This window comes from Schistocerca gregaria, chromosome 9 (genome assembly GCF_023897955.1).
Source record: "Schistocerca gregaria isolate iqSchGreg1 chromosome 9, iqSchGreg1.2, whole genome shotgun sequence".
Taxonomy (NCBI): Eukaryota; Metazoa; Arthropoda; class Insecta; order Orthoptera; family Acrididae; genus Schistocerca; species Schistocerca gregaria.
This window is the reverse complement of record NC_064928.1, coordinates 195,080,570-195,095,622: the sequence shown is the minus strand read 5'-3', so window position 1 is coordinate 195,095,622 and position 15,053 is coordinate 195,080,570. Positions and strand designations below refer to the sequence as shown.

Here is a 15,053-nt window from a genome sequence, read left to right as displayed (position 1 = left end):
TGCAGCCGTGGCTTATTAAACTGACAGTTCGGTAATTTTCACAACTGTCAGCACCTGCTTTCTTTGGGATTGGAATTATTATATTCTTCTTGAAGTCTGAGGGTATTTCGCCTGTCTCATACATCTTGCTCACCAGCTGGTAGAGTTTTGTCATGACTGGCTCTCCCAAGGCCGTCAGTAGTTCTAATGGAATGTTGTCTACTCCGGGGGCCTTGTTTCGACTCAGGTCTTTCAGTGCTCTGTCAAACTCTTCACGCAGTATCGTATCTCCCATTTCGTCTTCATCTACATCCTCTTCTATTTCCATAATATTGTCCTCAAGTACATCGCCCTTGTATAAACCTTCTATATACTCCTTCCACCTTTCTGCCTTCCCTTCTTTGCTTAGAACTGGGCTGCCATCTGAGCTCTTGATATTCATACACATGGTTCTCTTCTCTCCAAAGGTCTCTTTAATTTTCCTGTAGGCAGTATCTATCTTACCCCTAGTGAGATAAGCTTCTACATCCTTACATTTGTCCTCTAGCCATCCCTGTTTAGCCACTTTGCACTTCCTGTCGATCGCATTTTTGAGACGTTTGTATTCCTTTTTGCCTGCTTCATTTACTGCATTTTTATATTTTCTCCTTTCATCAATTAAATTCAATATTTCTTCTGTTACCCAAGGATTTCTAGCAGCCCTCGTCTTTGTACCTACTTTATCCTCTGCTGCCTTCACTACTACATCCCTCAGAGCTACCCATTCTTCTTCTACTGTACTTCTTTCCCCTATTCCAGTCAATTGTTCCCTTATGCTCTCTCTGAAACTCTGTACAACCTCTGGTTCTTTCAGTTTACCCAGGTCCCATCTCCTTAATTTCCCACATTTTTGCAGTTTCTTCAGTTTTAATCTACAGGTCATAACCAATAGATTGTGGTCAGAGTCCACATCTGCCCCTGGAAATGTCTTACAACTTAAAACCTGGTTCCTAAATCTCTGTCTTACCATTATATAATCTATCTGATACCTTTTAGTATCTCCAGGGTTCTTCCACGTATACAACCTTCTTTCATGATTCTTAAACCAAGTGTTAGCTATGATTAAGTTGTGCTCCGTGCAAAATTCTACTAGGCGGCTTCCTCTTTCATTTCTTAGCCCCAATCCATATTCACCTACTATGCTTCCTTCTCTCCCTTTTCCTACACTCGAATTCCAGTCACCCATTACTATTAAATTTTCGTCTCCCTTCACTATCTGAATAATTTCTTTTATTTCATCGTACATTTCTTCAATTTCTTCATCATCTGCAGAGCTAGTTGGCATATAAACTTGTACTACTGTAGTAGGTGTGGGCTTCGTATCTATCTTGGCCACAATAATGCGTTCACTATGCTGTTTGTAGTAGCTTACCCGCATTCCTATTTTCCTATTCATTATTAAACCTACTCCTGCATTACCCCTATTTGATTTTGTGTTTATAACCCTGTAGTCACCTGACCAGAAGTCTTGTTCCTCCTGCCACCGAACTTCACTAATTCCCACTATATCTAACTTTAACCTATCCATTTCCCTTTTTAAATTTTCTAACCTACCTGCCCGATTAAGGGATCTGACATTCCACGCTCCGATCCGTAGAACGCCAGTTTTCTTTCTCCTGATAACGACATCCTCCTGAGTAGTCCCCGCCCGGAGATCTGTATTTCCTGAAGTTACTAAAATTTTTGAGTACTATGATGCGGCCAACCCTGATTTCCTTTACTGTGACAATACCTCAATCTTAGAGTAGCGCTGCTTCTTTTATTTGTTGTATATATTTCAATCTTAGTGTACACCTACAATGTTTATGCCTTACAGCTCTAGTACTACGGAGGTTATTCTGTGATGTCTGAATACATGCTCTATCATCCTGTCCCTTATCAGAGTTAGAGGTTTCCACATATTTTTCATCTCATCCAAGCATACTGAAAAGGTTTCCAGCACCATTCCGTTAACGCACACCTCAGTTTCTTCGATACTCTTCTTTCTCGAGTTTATACAAATGTAAATTAAGGAATCTCAATGGAGGAACAGAACCAGTTGGGATTTAAAGAACCAGCTCGATCCAGACATTCATTGGTGAGCTGGTTACAATAGGTCAGGTAATTGTTTCAAATGCTATCTTATCAGTGTACGATTCGTATACTGTTTATTCTGGTAATAGGTTAGAATGAAATACAGTGCTGACGTGAATGTTCGATGGATACCATCCCTGGCCACTTTCTTTTTAACGAGTCTCTTTCTAGTCTGCGACTGGACACTGAGAGGAGAACCGGCAGTAGATACGATATCTCTGGTGCAGACTGAGCGCTCAACAGTGCGGCATGGCCGGCTGCAAAGCGCGGAATCTTTGGTCGACCAAACTGTCCAGTCTGTATGTGGCTGAAAACTGCACATAAACATGTTTCACTGAGTGCTCATTACCACACAATATTATAGTTCTGAAGGTATGTGACAACTGCCTATGAAGGGTCCAACTGTGGTGGCTAATACTAGACATGGACTGTAACACGGACAGATGGTTGGTTGGTTGGTTGGTTGGTTGTAGAGACCAAGCAGCGAGGTTATCGGTCACATAGGAGTAGGGAGGGATGTCAAGGCAGCACCGGACGCTGTCGCGCACGACCAGATCGGCCTGAGCTGGCGAGGCGAGCGCATCGCTGCCGTTGCGCGCTACGCTAACTCGGCCGTTGAGAGCTCGTGAAGAGGTTTCTGTGCTGTGGGCGCCGCGGAGAGCAAATTGTCGTGCGTTGTTTTCACAACGCGTGCAGATTGTCGTGTTCCGCGCCTCGCAGCATGGGAAAGAAGGGTGCGCAGAGGAAACCTGCCGCTATTAAGGGGCCTTCGGTTGTGCAACTCACTGAGTCTGCCGACCATGCAAGGAACTCCCGAGAAGACGAGTCGCGGCCTGTCCCCCCTTTGTACGTCAAGTGCAAAGGCGGGTGGACAGCGCTGTTCGACACCATTACGAGTTGCGCTCGGAACGAAGTGGTCTACGAGTCTGTCGACACAGACTCGCTGATCTGCGTTCGAGCTGCAAACGTGGCCGACCACAGGGCGATCAAGGTCGCAGTGGCCGACCACGTCGTCGACGCGCCGCCGGCGCGTGAGAAGGCACCTTCCGCAGGAAGGATGAAGACGACCAAGGCACTCCTCAGGGGGCTACCTCGGTGCTGTGGCGAGGCAGCGCTCCGGGAAGGGCTGCTACGAGCCGGGTTTGGTGGTGTAACCGCAAGGCTGCACAACCGGACCAACAAGAAGAGGGCGCCGCTCTATGCCGTGACCGTGCAAACGGTCGGTGGCGGGAGCGACATCTTCGACTTGCGGAAGCTGCTGGGCTTCCCGGTGACGTCAGAGGCTCTCCCGACCGCCATGGACCCCCAGCCCCAGTGCTTCGGGTGCCAGGGCGAGGGCCATGTTGCGAAGTATTGCGCAACGCGGTGCGGTGCGTCAAGTGCTCAGGGGAGCACGACAGCCGCGCCTGCGACCGTGGCAGCAACGTTCTGCCGACCTGTGTCCGGTGTGGCGGCCCGCACGTCGCCAGTTGGCGCGGTTGTGCCGGGGGCGGCAGCGGCAGAAGCGAAGATGACGCCGGAAACGGCGTAGGGCTCAGAACAGCCCGGCGCAGCAGAGGGACGGCGCAGCAGCAGCTCCACCTGCCAGGGGCAGGGACGACCGCTCGGAAACGGGCGGCCAGGACGCAGCCCGCGCTCCCGAGAAGATACGTCACCTCGAATTCGGCACCGCCGTGAAGGAGGCCACCGCAGCCCTCAAAGCCGTCATTGCGGCAGAGAGGGCTGCCTTCGCAGCCGCCGTGGCTGCAGAGAAGGAAGAGGCCTCGAGGCAGCTGCGAGCAGTCTTCGCCCGAGGCCCCGGCGCTGTAGTACCTGCGAACACTCCTGCGACCTCGCAGAAGGACGTCCGCGCGCCTGAGCCAGCGGTTGCCCCAGCAGCACGGCAGGTGAAAGGTGCAAAGAAGAAAACCGCCGCCCCAGCTGAACCGGTGGCAACGCCGAACGCTACGGGAGCGGGCCCCGCAAGGGATCGAGGAGCCAAAAGGGCAGCCTTTATCGCCCAGTCGCGAGCGAACGGCAGAACTTCCTCGGACGCTGAACTGTCGCAGCTCTTCGAACAATCGGAGCTCGTGGAAGCTACATTACGGAAGAGCTGCGGCGTGCAGTAGAGGAGGACGCTGAACGGTAGCCGATCGCTGTCGTTCTGCACCAGCCTGATGAAGCTGCACCAAGTCACCGACGAGAAGGCGCAGCAGAGTGCCCAACAGCAACGCATGCGTTGCCGCGCCGAACTCTTATGTTACAGGGAGGAAGCCACTGCGGCCGGCCCAGGAGATTACAAGCGAGCCCAGCTGCAGCACCCGGACTGACCCAGCTAACGGACACGCAGCACATAGGTAACGATGCACGATACCTCACGCTAACCGACCTCACCTTGCATGCTCTATCGCAGCTACCAAGCCGCTACTGCCCTTACTACCCGTCCTACTGTCGCAGAGGTTTTTTTTTTTTCCTTGACTCTTGCCTTGGCACTTTTTTTCCTCTGCCCTTGCAACCGCTACCCTTCGATCGCTTTCGACCACTTCTATCTCCTGATGGACCATGTTAATGACATCTCTGAAAAAACGGACACCATGTTGAAACCTGGAGACACTATGACTCAAGACACACAGAATTTAAAGGCATTGTCTGCCAGAGCGTTGATTTATATCACTTGTATGGCGTAGTAGTCATTGCATCCCAGAAACTTAGGTCAGACTTGCCCTACTGATATAAATCAATGCCGACTGGTAGGTAACATCATTAATATATGTGTGCCTTGATCTAAATTGTGTTAAGGGTGCTATGACATGCAGAGAGAGGAATGGCAGCAGCAGCTTATCAGACTGACATTGTGTAGGGTGACAGGGAGTGCATCGTCGTTCACATCCTCAAAGTGCCTGTGCAGCAGGGGGGAGTAGTGCCTCAGGATACTGGTCAGGAAGACCTTGGTTCGATCAGTATGAAGGGTACTATTCACATGCGACAGGTCGCTGCAGAGGCACGCAGGAAACTCTGATCGGCTTGACGGGGTGCTGGGTGACAGAGAGCGTGCCGCCTTCCAGGTCCTCCCAGGTGGTGTGTGGCAGGAAGCGGAAGCGCCTCAGGACATCTGCCAGCGTGGCCTTCAGCTCCAGGCGGGCATACTGGTAGCCCACGCAGTTGCGCGGGCCAACCCCAAATGGTAGGTAGCTGCACGGGTGCTCCTTAACCCCGCAGCCCTCGAGGAAGCGCGAAGGGTCGAACCTCAGTGGGTCCGGAAAGAACTCCGGCAGGCGGTGTGTGAGGAAGGACAACACGAAGAGCAGGGTGCCCTTAGGGACCAGGACCTGACCCTTCGACAGCCAGAGGTCCTTCGAGGCAACCCGAGGGATCAGCGGGACCGCCGGGAACAGGCGTAGTGTCTCCTGTGGATCACACCAAGAAAAGAATCAAAATGTGGACTTATACTGTGTGTGCCCACCAAGAGTTGAGGAGCAAATAAACTTCTTATATCTGGAAGTAACTGAAGTCTGAAACTGTAGGTATGTTAAATACAATGTGTAATGGCTAGGCCAGCAAGTGTCGCCCAGTGGTTCTAGGTGCTACAGTCTGGAACCGCGCGACCGCTATGGTCGCAGGTTCGAATCCTGCCTCGGGCATGGATGTGTGTGATATCCTTAGGTTAGTTAGGTTTAAGTAGTTCTTAGTTCTAGGGGACTGATGACCTCAGCAGGTAAGTCCCGTAGTGCTCAGAGCCATTTGGACCATTTTTTTGTGATGGGTATACGTGCAGATATTTTTATATGTGACACCTTAATATGTACACACACCAATGTGTCTGTTCTTTTTTCTCTGTATCGATCAGTCTTACCAAAGCCGTCACCAACTTTACGAACCGATGTTTACTGTATAGCCATAACTGCAACACTAAGTGGACTATGACTGTATAGGTTTAAAACATTGCATCCACATGTCCACACTTCAACATCTGATCCCATGAGAAAATAAGCATTAATGTCTTGCTGTTTCCACACATACCTGGAGGTACTAACTAGCCTAAAAACATACATCACCTAACACCTATCTGTAATTATTAGTCTGTAAATGAAGTAAATACTGAAACTTCCTGGCAGATTAAAACTGTGTGCCGGGCCGTATCAGCGCACACTCTGCTGCAGAGTGAAAATCTCATTCTGAAGTAAATACTGACGTAATGATATTGATTACATCGTCTTCAGTCACCGAAAAAAATACCTGCAGTTATACCCATTACACCTTGTACACAAAAGCGTCAAAGAAACCGTTACATACAGAGATATGTAAACAGGCAGAATTCGGCGCTGCGGTCGACAACGCCTATATATGGCAGCAAGTGTCTGGTGCAGTTGTTAGATCGGTTACTGAGGCTTGCCGTCCCCGCCAACAAAAAATTGCATATTTCAGAGCCATGGTACATCAAATTAAAAAAGTAGCAATGAGTGACACAGATCAATGAAAACAATATAATTAATACAGTTGCTCATAATAGTGGATATAAACCCATAATAATAGAAAAACTGCACAACAAAATGCAAACAAAAACCACAGATCCACTTAATACCAATCCACACAACATGCACTCCAAACCAAACCAGTTCCCACAGAAGCCAAACCTAAATATGCTGCTCTCCCATACATAGGCCGACTATCATACCAAATAGTAAACTTATTTAAAAAGAGAAATATCACAATCAACTTTTCCACAAATAATAAATTACAACAAAAAGTAATCCATGATGTAAACACCTCCAAGAGCCCCTTCAGTATGTCAGGAATATACAAGCTCAAATGTGATTCATGCCCAAAAATCTGCATTGGACAAATAGGCAGAAGTTTTAAAATTAGATAGAAAGAACACAATGATGCTTTAAGGCTTGGCAACTTGAAAAAATCTGCATTAGCAGTCCATATTGCTGTAGAAAACCATTCTGTGAGAAACATTGAAAACAACTTAAAAATTTTACACCTAGCCTAAAAGGCATATTATGAATATATTGGAAGAAATAGAAATACACACACACACAAACAGCACTCCAGACTATATCCTTAATGAACAAACTGAGTTGGCTAACACCACTTTCCTGAAAAGTTTCCAAATATTGTTTTCCACCCTCCAAAGCAAATAGTATTCCTACATCTATCTGCAGATCAAGTAGCAAATTTATATGTTACTACAATTCTCATGATGCTAAATGTAAATAAAAGTAATGTACTGTCTTACCCATATATATATATGGAACATCTTTATAGTTAGTGTAGCAGTATTTGCTCTAATATTCACAAACTCAGTGACTCTCTGTGCTGTTGTGAAAGTCATTTCAGTTACATAAGTCAATATATAATCTTTTTCCAAATATGGAGCATCTACATAATGTTACGATATATCATAGTATCTTTGGCACTTACATGTTTGTAAACACTTTGTATCCATCAAAACATGCAGTATATGTTAGAAGCCTGTCCTGTGACTAATATGAAGTGCTCAGTGATACAAATTTACGTGTACAACGGTAGGAATATGGTGGACATGTATTCAGCGACAAATCTGAAGCGCTCAATTATACAAGTTTATGTGTACAAACTACCAACGCCGTCTGCTGGATGAAAACTATTAAAACAAGTACTCCAAATCAGCATTTCACGTGAGTCACATCCCAATGCAAATCCGTAAAGCAACCATCAGTGTGACGTGCTAAAAATTATGCATTATTTATATTTTAGTACAACTAATCAGTAAAAAATGCACCACATGTTCTAATGAAAGCATGAAAGCCATCTGACGATGAACTGAAGTGATTCGTAACCGGTAACAGTACCTTTTGAATAAAGGAACACAAAATAAATTTGTGGCTGGTAGCTGTCTCAACACCATCATTATTTGTCTTCAAATAACAGCCACAGTCTCCAGTCATGTCATCATATGACAAAATTGTATTACAGAACAGACTAGTTATTTTGTTGCATACAGTTGCTAGGTATCTAGCGTAGTTAGATCTTCAGTGCTTTCAATTGTATACTACTGCACGAAAACCTCGAGTTATGGTGGTTAATAAAACGATTTATTAAGGGAAACCTCTGAGAGTTTTTTTTATTAATTATTTTGTCTTTTGCCGGGTCTGTGGCAATCCTATGAGTTATTCAACTTTCCATCCACAGTGAATAGCCTTTTTCGTAGGTTAATGTATGAAGACAGGTCATAGCAACATTACTACTTTCGCAGGCACTCAGTTATATATTAGTCCGCAGCTTATATTAATATAATGCAATCCAATGCTTTATGGTTTGTTATTTTCAGTATTCTTTAGCTACAGATGTCCATGTACTCAGTCTAAGGCGCGAACTGTAATTGGTTTTGACGCTTCTCCGTTGGTATCCTACGTAGTATTCATGGCGCTGATACAGGCTCCCACTTCGCCTAATTTTTCGCTGCATTGAACATGATGTGTTGCAATACAACGGTATAATTTTCAGACTGGTTTCGCTAGCTTCACATATTGGGCCGAACATGGCTGTATTTTAATTTGAATAACTAACTTTTTTTTTTGCATACAGTCTAAGTTTCAAAAAAAAAATTTCTTTTGTACCTATGTTTGTCGCTTACAACACAAAAAGGTACTTGCAGTTCTGCGACGATGTAAATCAAATATCGTAAGTATAGTGTATAAGATTTCTTAGCAATATTCTAACATGAAGATATCGTCGAAAATGGTTTATGTACATTTCAGAATGTTTTATACATGTCTGTTGAGAATCAGTGTTGCTTTTAAATTACGTATTTGACTTTTACTGATAGAACTTATGTACTGCAGCGACACCTGTTGTGCTTGTGGCTAGTTCGCCTCACGCTTCATCTATTGACAGTTACTCTTGTGGCGCCCTGCTAGGCATGAGGTGTTATGTTAAAGGAACGATATTTTGGCGAATTGTCATGTACATAGTAATTTTAATTTTGACGCTCCAACGTATCCCTCATATCATGTTTTACGTACCTGGAAATTCAATGGAAAAGTTTTGTGTGTAGCTGGCACAAGGTGTTTGTGATAACCTTTATCAAGTTATGCTGTCATTTGGTTCTTATCTGAGTTAATGTAGCATTATTTGCAGAACATTTTGTAACACTTCTTGTAATTCTATTAAAGTCTAAAGATGGTAACGTAGTTTTTCCGAAACCGGTTATGTACAACAAAGTATTTTCTAGCGATCTCGGCTAAGAAGTTCTTCTCCTAAATAAGCTCACAGATCGCTCCTTCGAGCCATACATGAGTAAATTCATACTGCTGTTTGATATGTGCAGGAAGTATTCATAACGAAAAAGTAGTGTGACATATGTACAGGATTTTATTGCGGAATGTATCCCGATCTGTAGAGGAGAGACGTCGCTCCTAATATATCCTTGACGGCGATAGCTAAGAAGACCTTGCTAGAATCGAAAAAACGCGCAGTCGGACTGACTGTTGATACAACTACGCAAACATTTAGAAATATTTTACTCTTTGGCATAGACTAACAACTAACGGCTACAATGAAAAGGTTTTCAAGAGATATTTATAGACTTACGTCAGTTATTCTCCCACAGCTTATGTAAACCGTACTCGATCGGAACGCAAACACTTTTAAATGATAATTAAGTGAAACCCTCAGCTGCTGACAGGTTTAGTTGATATACCTCGATGGAGACAGGTGAAAGCGTGTGCCCCGACCGGGACTCGAACTAGGGATCTCCTGCCACAGAGGACACAGGTGAGTAGCGCGACTGCAGGAACTTATCCCTTGCACGCTTCTCGTGAGACCCACATTCCCAACTGTCCACAATCTACTTACGTAATGTACCTAATAGATATTTGCCCATCCAATCATTACCTGGTTCGAGTCCCGGTCGGGGCACACATTTTCCGCTGTCCCCTTCGAGGTATATCAACTAAACCTGTCAGCAGCTGAGGGTTTCAATTAATTATCATTTATTGTAGTGAAGCTGCACGGCCATTGTTGGTATCTGTTCTTTCGAGAGCAGTCACTATCTTCATACCTGCAAACACTTTTATAAAGTACAATAACCTTAGAGGCTTGCTTATTAGCCACAAATGCTGACCCATCGCAGCACTATGAACAACATTGCTGCACAAACTACGTAAGTCGAATCCCCTCCCAACACAAACTTCAACTCATATGTCCCCCCAACATTGTCACTATTACCAGGATTCTCCGGCACTGGAATAGCACCTCAGCGTGACTCGTAATGGGGAGGTCCTGTACTATATGTGATCGTATAGATCTTATAATTAAGTCCGCAGCTCGTGGTCGAGCGGTAGCGTTCTCGCTTCCCGGGGATCCCGGGTTCGATTCCCGGCGGTGTCAGGTATTTTCTCTGCCTCGTGATGACTGGGTGTTGTGTGATGTCCTTAGGTTAGTTAGGTTTAAGTAGTTCTAAGTTCTAGGGGACTGATGACCGTAGGTGTAGAGTCCCATTGTGCTCAGAGCCATTTGAACCATTTCTTATAATTAAATTTTCTCCGAGACAATGAAGTCTCATCTTTATCTACGATTTTATTAAGGCCTGCCGATAAAAGCACACTGTTTCGGTATTTACCGAAATTACGAGGGGAGCGACGTCTCTATTGCATGTCGCCCCGCTCCGGGATTTACCCTACCACCAGCAAAGTGAAATATCAGCCAAGAGCCGCCAGCACCAAGTGGATGCCCCCTGGGGTCCATATGCTGATCATATTTTTCAGAATACAGTCTTCACCGACAGAAAAGAAATCGCAAGGAGGAGTTGTGCGACGTCAATGATAGTTGTTAGGAGTCTTTCTGAATCTGAAAGATGATGTGTATTGAAATTTCGCGCCAATCGCATAACAATGACGCTAGTAGTCCAGTCTATAACTTCTGTGCATTATGTAAATTGGAAATTTGTGGTAGGTTCGTATGGGACCAAACCCCTGAGATCATCGGTCCCTAGGCTTACACTACTTAATCTAACTTAAACTACACTACTGGCCATTAAAATTGCTACACCAAGAAGAAATGCAGATGATTAACGGATATTCATTGGACAAATATATCATACTAGAACTGACATGTGATTACACTTTCGCGCAATTTGGGTGCATACTTCCTGAGAAATTAGTACCGAGAATAACCACCCCTGGCTGCAATAAAGGCTTGATACGCCTGGGCATTGTGTCAAATAGAGCTTGGATGGCGTGTACAGGTACAGCTGCCCATGCAACTTCAACACAATACCACAGTTCATCAAGAGTAGTGATTGGCGTATTGTGATGACACAGTTGCTCGGCCACCACTGATCAGACATTTTCAATTGGTGTGAGATCTGGAGAATGTGCTGGCCAGGGCAGCAGTCGAACATTTTCTGTATCCAGAAAGGCCCGTACAGGACCTGCAACATGCGTACGTGCATTATTCTACTGAAATGTAGGGTTTCGCAGGGATCGAATGAAGGGTAGAGACACGAGTCGTACCACATCTGAAATGTAACGTCCACTGTTCAAAGTGCCGTCAATGCGAACAAGAGGTGACCGAGACGTGTAACCAGTGTCATCTTATAGAATCACGCCGGGTGATACGCCAGTATGACGATGACGAATAAACGTTTCCAATGTGCGTTCGACGCTTTGACGCCAAACACCGATGCGACCATCATGATGCTGTAAACAGAACCTGGAGTCATCCGAAAAAATGACGTTTTGCCGTTCGTGCACCCAGGTTCGTCGTTGAATAGAGAACCGCAGGCGCTCCTGTTTGTGATGCAGCTTCATGGGTAACTGCAGCCATGGTTTCCGAGCTGATACTCCATGCTGCTACAAACGTCGTCGAACTGTTCGTGCAGATGGTTGTCGTCTTGCAAACGTCCCCATCTCTTGACTCAGGGATATAGACGTGGCTGCACGATCCTTTACAGCCATGCGGATAAGACGCCTGTCATCTCGACTGCTAGTGATACGAGGCCGCTGGGATCCAGCACGGCGTTCCCTATTAACCTCCTGAACCCACCGATTCCATGTGCTGCTAACAGTCGTTGGATCTCGATCAACGCGAGCAGGAATGTCGTGATACGATAAACCGCAATCGCGATAGGCTACAATCCAACCTTTATCAAAGTCGGGAACGTGATGGTACGCATTTCTCCTCCTTACACGAGGCATGGCAACAACGTTTCACCAGGCAACGCCGGTCAACTGCTGTTTGTGTATGAGAAATCGGTTGGAAACTGTCCTCATGTCAGCACGTTGTAGGTGTCGCCACCGGCGCCAACCTTGTGTGAATGCTCTGAAAGGCTGATCATTTGCGTATCACAGCATCTTCTTCCTGTGGGTTAAATTTCGCGTCTGTAGCACGTCATCTTCGTGGTGTAACAATTTTAATGGTCAATAGTGTAACTTACGCTAAGGAAAACACACACACCCATGTTCTAGGGAGGACTTCAACCTCCGAAGGGGGGAGCCATGTGAACCGTGGCAAGGCGCCCTGCTCCGCGCGGCTGTGTATCATGCATAGAGACAGGTGAAAATGTTGCACCAAGGCCGGGAATCTAACCCGGTCCTTCTGCTTACTAGGCAGTGAAAATTTGGATAGAGGAAGGTGCCAGGGTGATCGGTGCAGTTGTGCGAGCTGCTGCTGCAAGGTGGCTTAGTGGCTGGCGCACCTGTCCAGCAAGCAGGAGAACTGTGTTCAGTTCCTGGCCTCGGAACAAATTCTCACTATCGGTTTCAGCCTGTATACGGTGCTACTACGTTGGTGGAGATACGGAGCAGAGAGGGAAGAGACTCATAGCACGCCTTACGACTGCACCCTGCAGGCGGAGGGCATCGGCTCACCTTGATGACGCTGTCCAGCACCCTGAGGTCGGTCAGGTCTGCGAGGCTGGCGGGGCGCAGGTACTCGTCGCCCTCACCAAACACGGCCCTCAGTTCCTGGTGGACCGCATGCTGCCACTTTGGCTGCAGGGACAGCACTGCCAGCACGAAGCTGACGGACACCGACATCGCCTCGCTGCCGGCCACTATCACGTTCATGATCTGCAAGGTAATTACGTCAGCGTTCATGCACTGCCTCTTCTGGAGGCCCACGGCAAGGAATGGCCGTTACTGCAGGGAACCCTGCACATACAAGCAGCTGAGAGCTACCCACGCACCAGAAAAGAAGATCATTATTCTAAAATAAATCAGGTGCTCAAGATTTAATTGCGATATGGAAGTGAACATTGATCACACAGAACATTATAACCACCGAACTACACTACTGGCCATTAAAATTGCTACACCACGAAGATGACGCGCTACAGACGCGAAATTTAACCGACAGGAAGAAGGTGCTGTGATATGCAAACGATTAGCTTTTCAGAGCATTCACACAAGGTTGGCGCCGGTGGCGACACCTACAACGTGCTGACATGAGGAAAGCTTCCAACCGATTTCACATACACAAACAGCAGTTGACCGGCGTTGCCTGGTGAAACTTTGTTGTGATGCCTCGTGTAAGGAGGAGAAATGCGTACCATCACGTTTCCGACGCTGATAAGGGTCGGGTTGTAGCCTTTCGCGATTGCGGTTTATCGTATCGCGTCATTGCTGGTCGCGTTGATAGAGATCGAATTACTGTCAGCAGAATATGGAATCGGTGCGTTCGGGAGGGTAATACGGAACGCCGTCCTGGATCCCAACGGCCTCGTATCACTAGCAGTCGAGATGACAGGCATCTTATCCGCATGGCTGTAACAGATCGTGGAGCCACGTCTCGATCTCCGAGTCAACAGATGGGGGCGCTTGCAAAACAACAACCATCTGCACGAACAGTTCGACGACGTTTGCAGCAGCATGGCTGAGGGTACCCTTGACGCTGCATCACAGACAGGAGCGCCTGCGATGGTGTACTCAACGACGAACCTGGGTAACGAATGGCCAAACGTCATTTTTTCGGGTGAATCGAAGTTCTGTTTACAGCATCATGATGATCGGTGAACGCACATTGGAATCGTGTATTCGTCATCGTCATACTGGCGTTTCACCCGGAGTCATGGTATGGGATGCCTTTGGCTACGCGTCTCGGTGACCTCTTGTTCGCACTGACGGCACTTTGAACAGAGGACGTTACATTTCAGATGTGTTACGACTCTACCCCTCATTCAATCCCTGCGAAACCCTGCATTTCAGCAGGATAATGCAAGACTGCATCTTTCAGGTCCTGTATGGGCCTTTTTGGATCCGGAAGATGTCCGACTGTTGCCCTGGCCAGCACATTCTCCACATCTCTCACCAATTGAAATCGTCTGGTCAATGGTGGGCGAGCAACTGGCTCGTCACAATACGCCACTACTCTTCATGAACTGTGGTATCGTGTTGAAACTGAATGGGCAGCTGTACCTGTACACGCTATCCAATCTCTGTTTCACTCAATGCCCTGGCGTATCAAGGCCGTTATTACTGCCAGAGGTGGTTGTTCTGGGTACTGATTTCTCACGATCTGTGTACCAAAACTGTGATATGTCAGTTATAGTATAATATATTTGTCCAATGAATTCCCGTTTATCGTCCGCATTTCTTCTTGGTGTAGCAATTTTACTGGCCAGTACTGTACTGTCGATATAGACCCACCCAGGCAACAGCAGAGTCACCTGGCGAGGAATGACTGCTCTTCGGCCACAGGGCCGATGTCTGTAGTATCAGTGAGCGTGCTTCCCGTGTGAAGAATGGGGATGGCCCACGACCTATCTGAGTTTGTCCGAGAGCAGATTGTGATGGTGCAGAGGCTCTGTGTGAGCATTTCCGAAACTGCAGGCGCTTCCGGGTGTTCAAGGAATGCTGTGGTGAGTGTCTTCAACACTTCTAGACTTCGTAGGGGTTGGGCGGTGGCCACCCCCCCCCCCCCCCCTCAATTACAGACTTTGGACTTGGTGGACTGGGCACAGTGGTAAAACACCTCGACACGCAGCGAACTGTGACGGA

At 46.8% G+C, this 15,053-nt stretch overlaps 1 protein-coding gene across 1 annotated transcript in view; it reads right to left on the bottom strand.

The window, feature by feature from the left end:
- Positions 1-4,646: 4,646 nt before the first annotated feature.
- Positions 4,647-15,053, bottom strand: part of LOC126291503 (cytochrome P450 4C1-like) — a 75,270-nt gene continuing 64,863 nt past the window's right edge. The window contains exons 7-8 of the mRNA XM_049985009.1: positions 12,927-13,127; positions 4,647-5,477 (exon numbers count right to left, since the gene is read on the bottom strand). Of these exons, the coding sequence (XP_049840966.1) occupies positions 5,043-5,477; positions 12,927-13,127 (636 nt within the window). The 3' untranslated portion in view covers positions 4,647-5,042. The remainder of the gene's footprint in view (positions 5,478-12,926; positions 13,128-15,053) is intronic.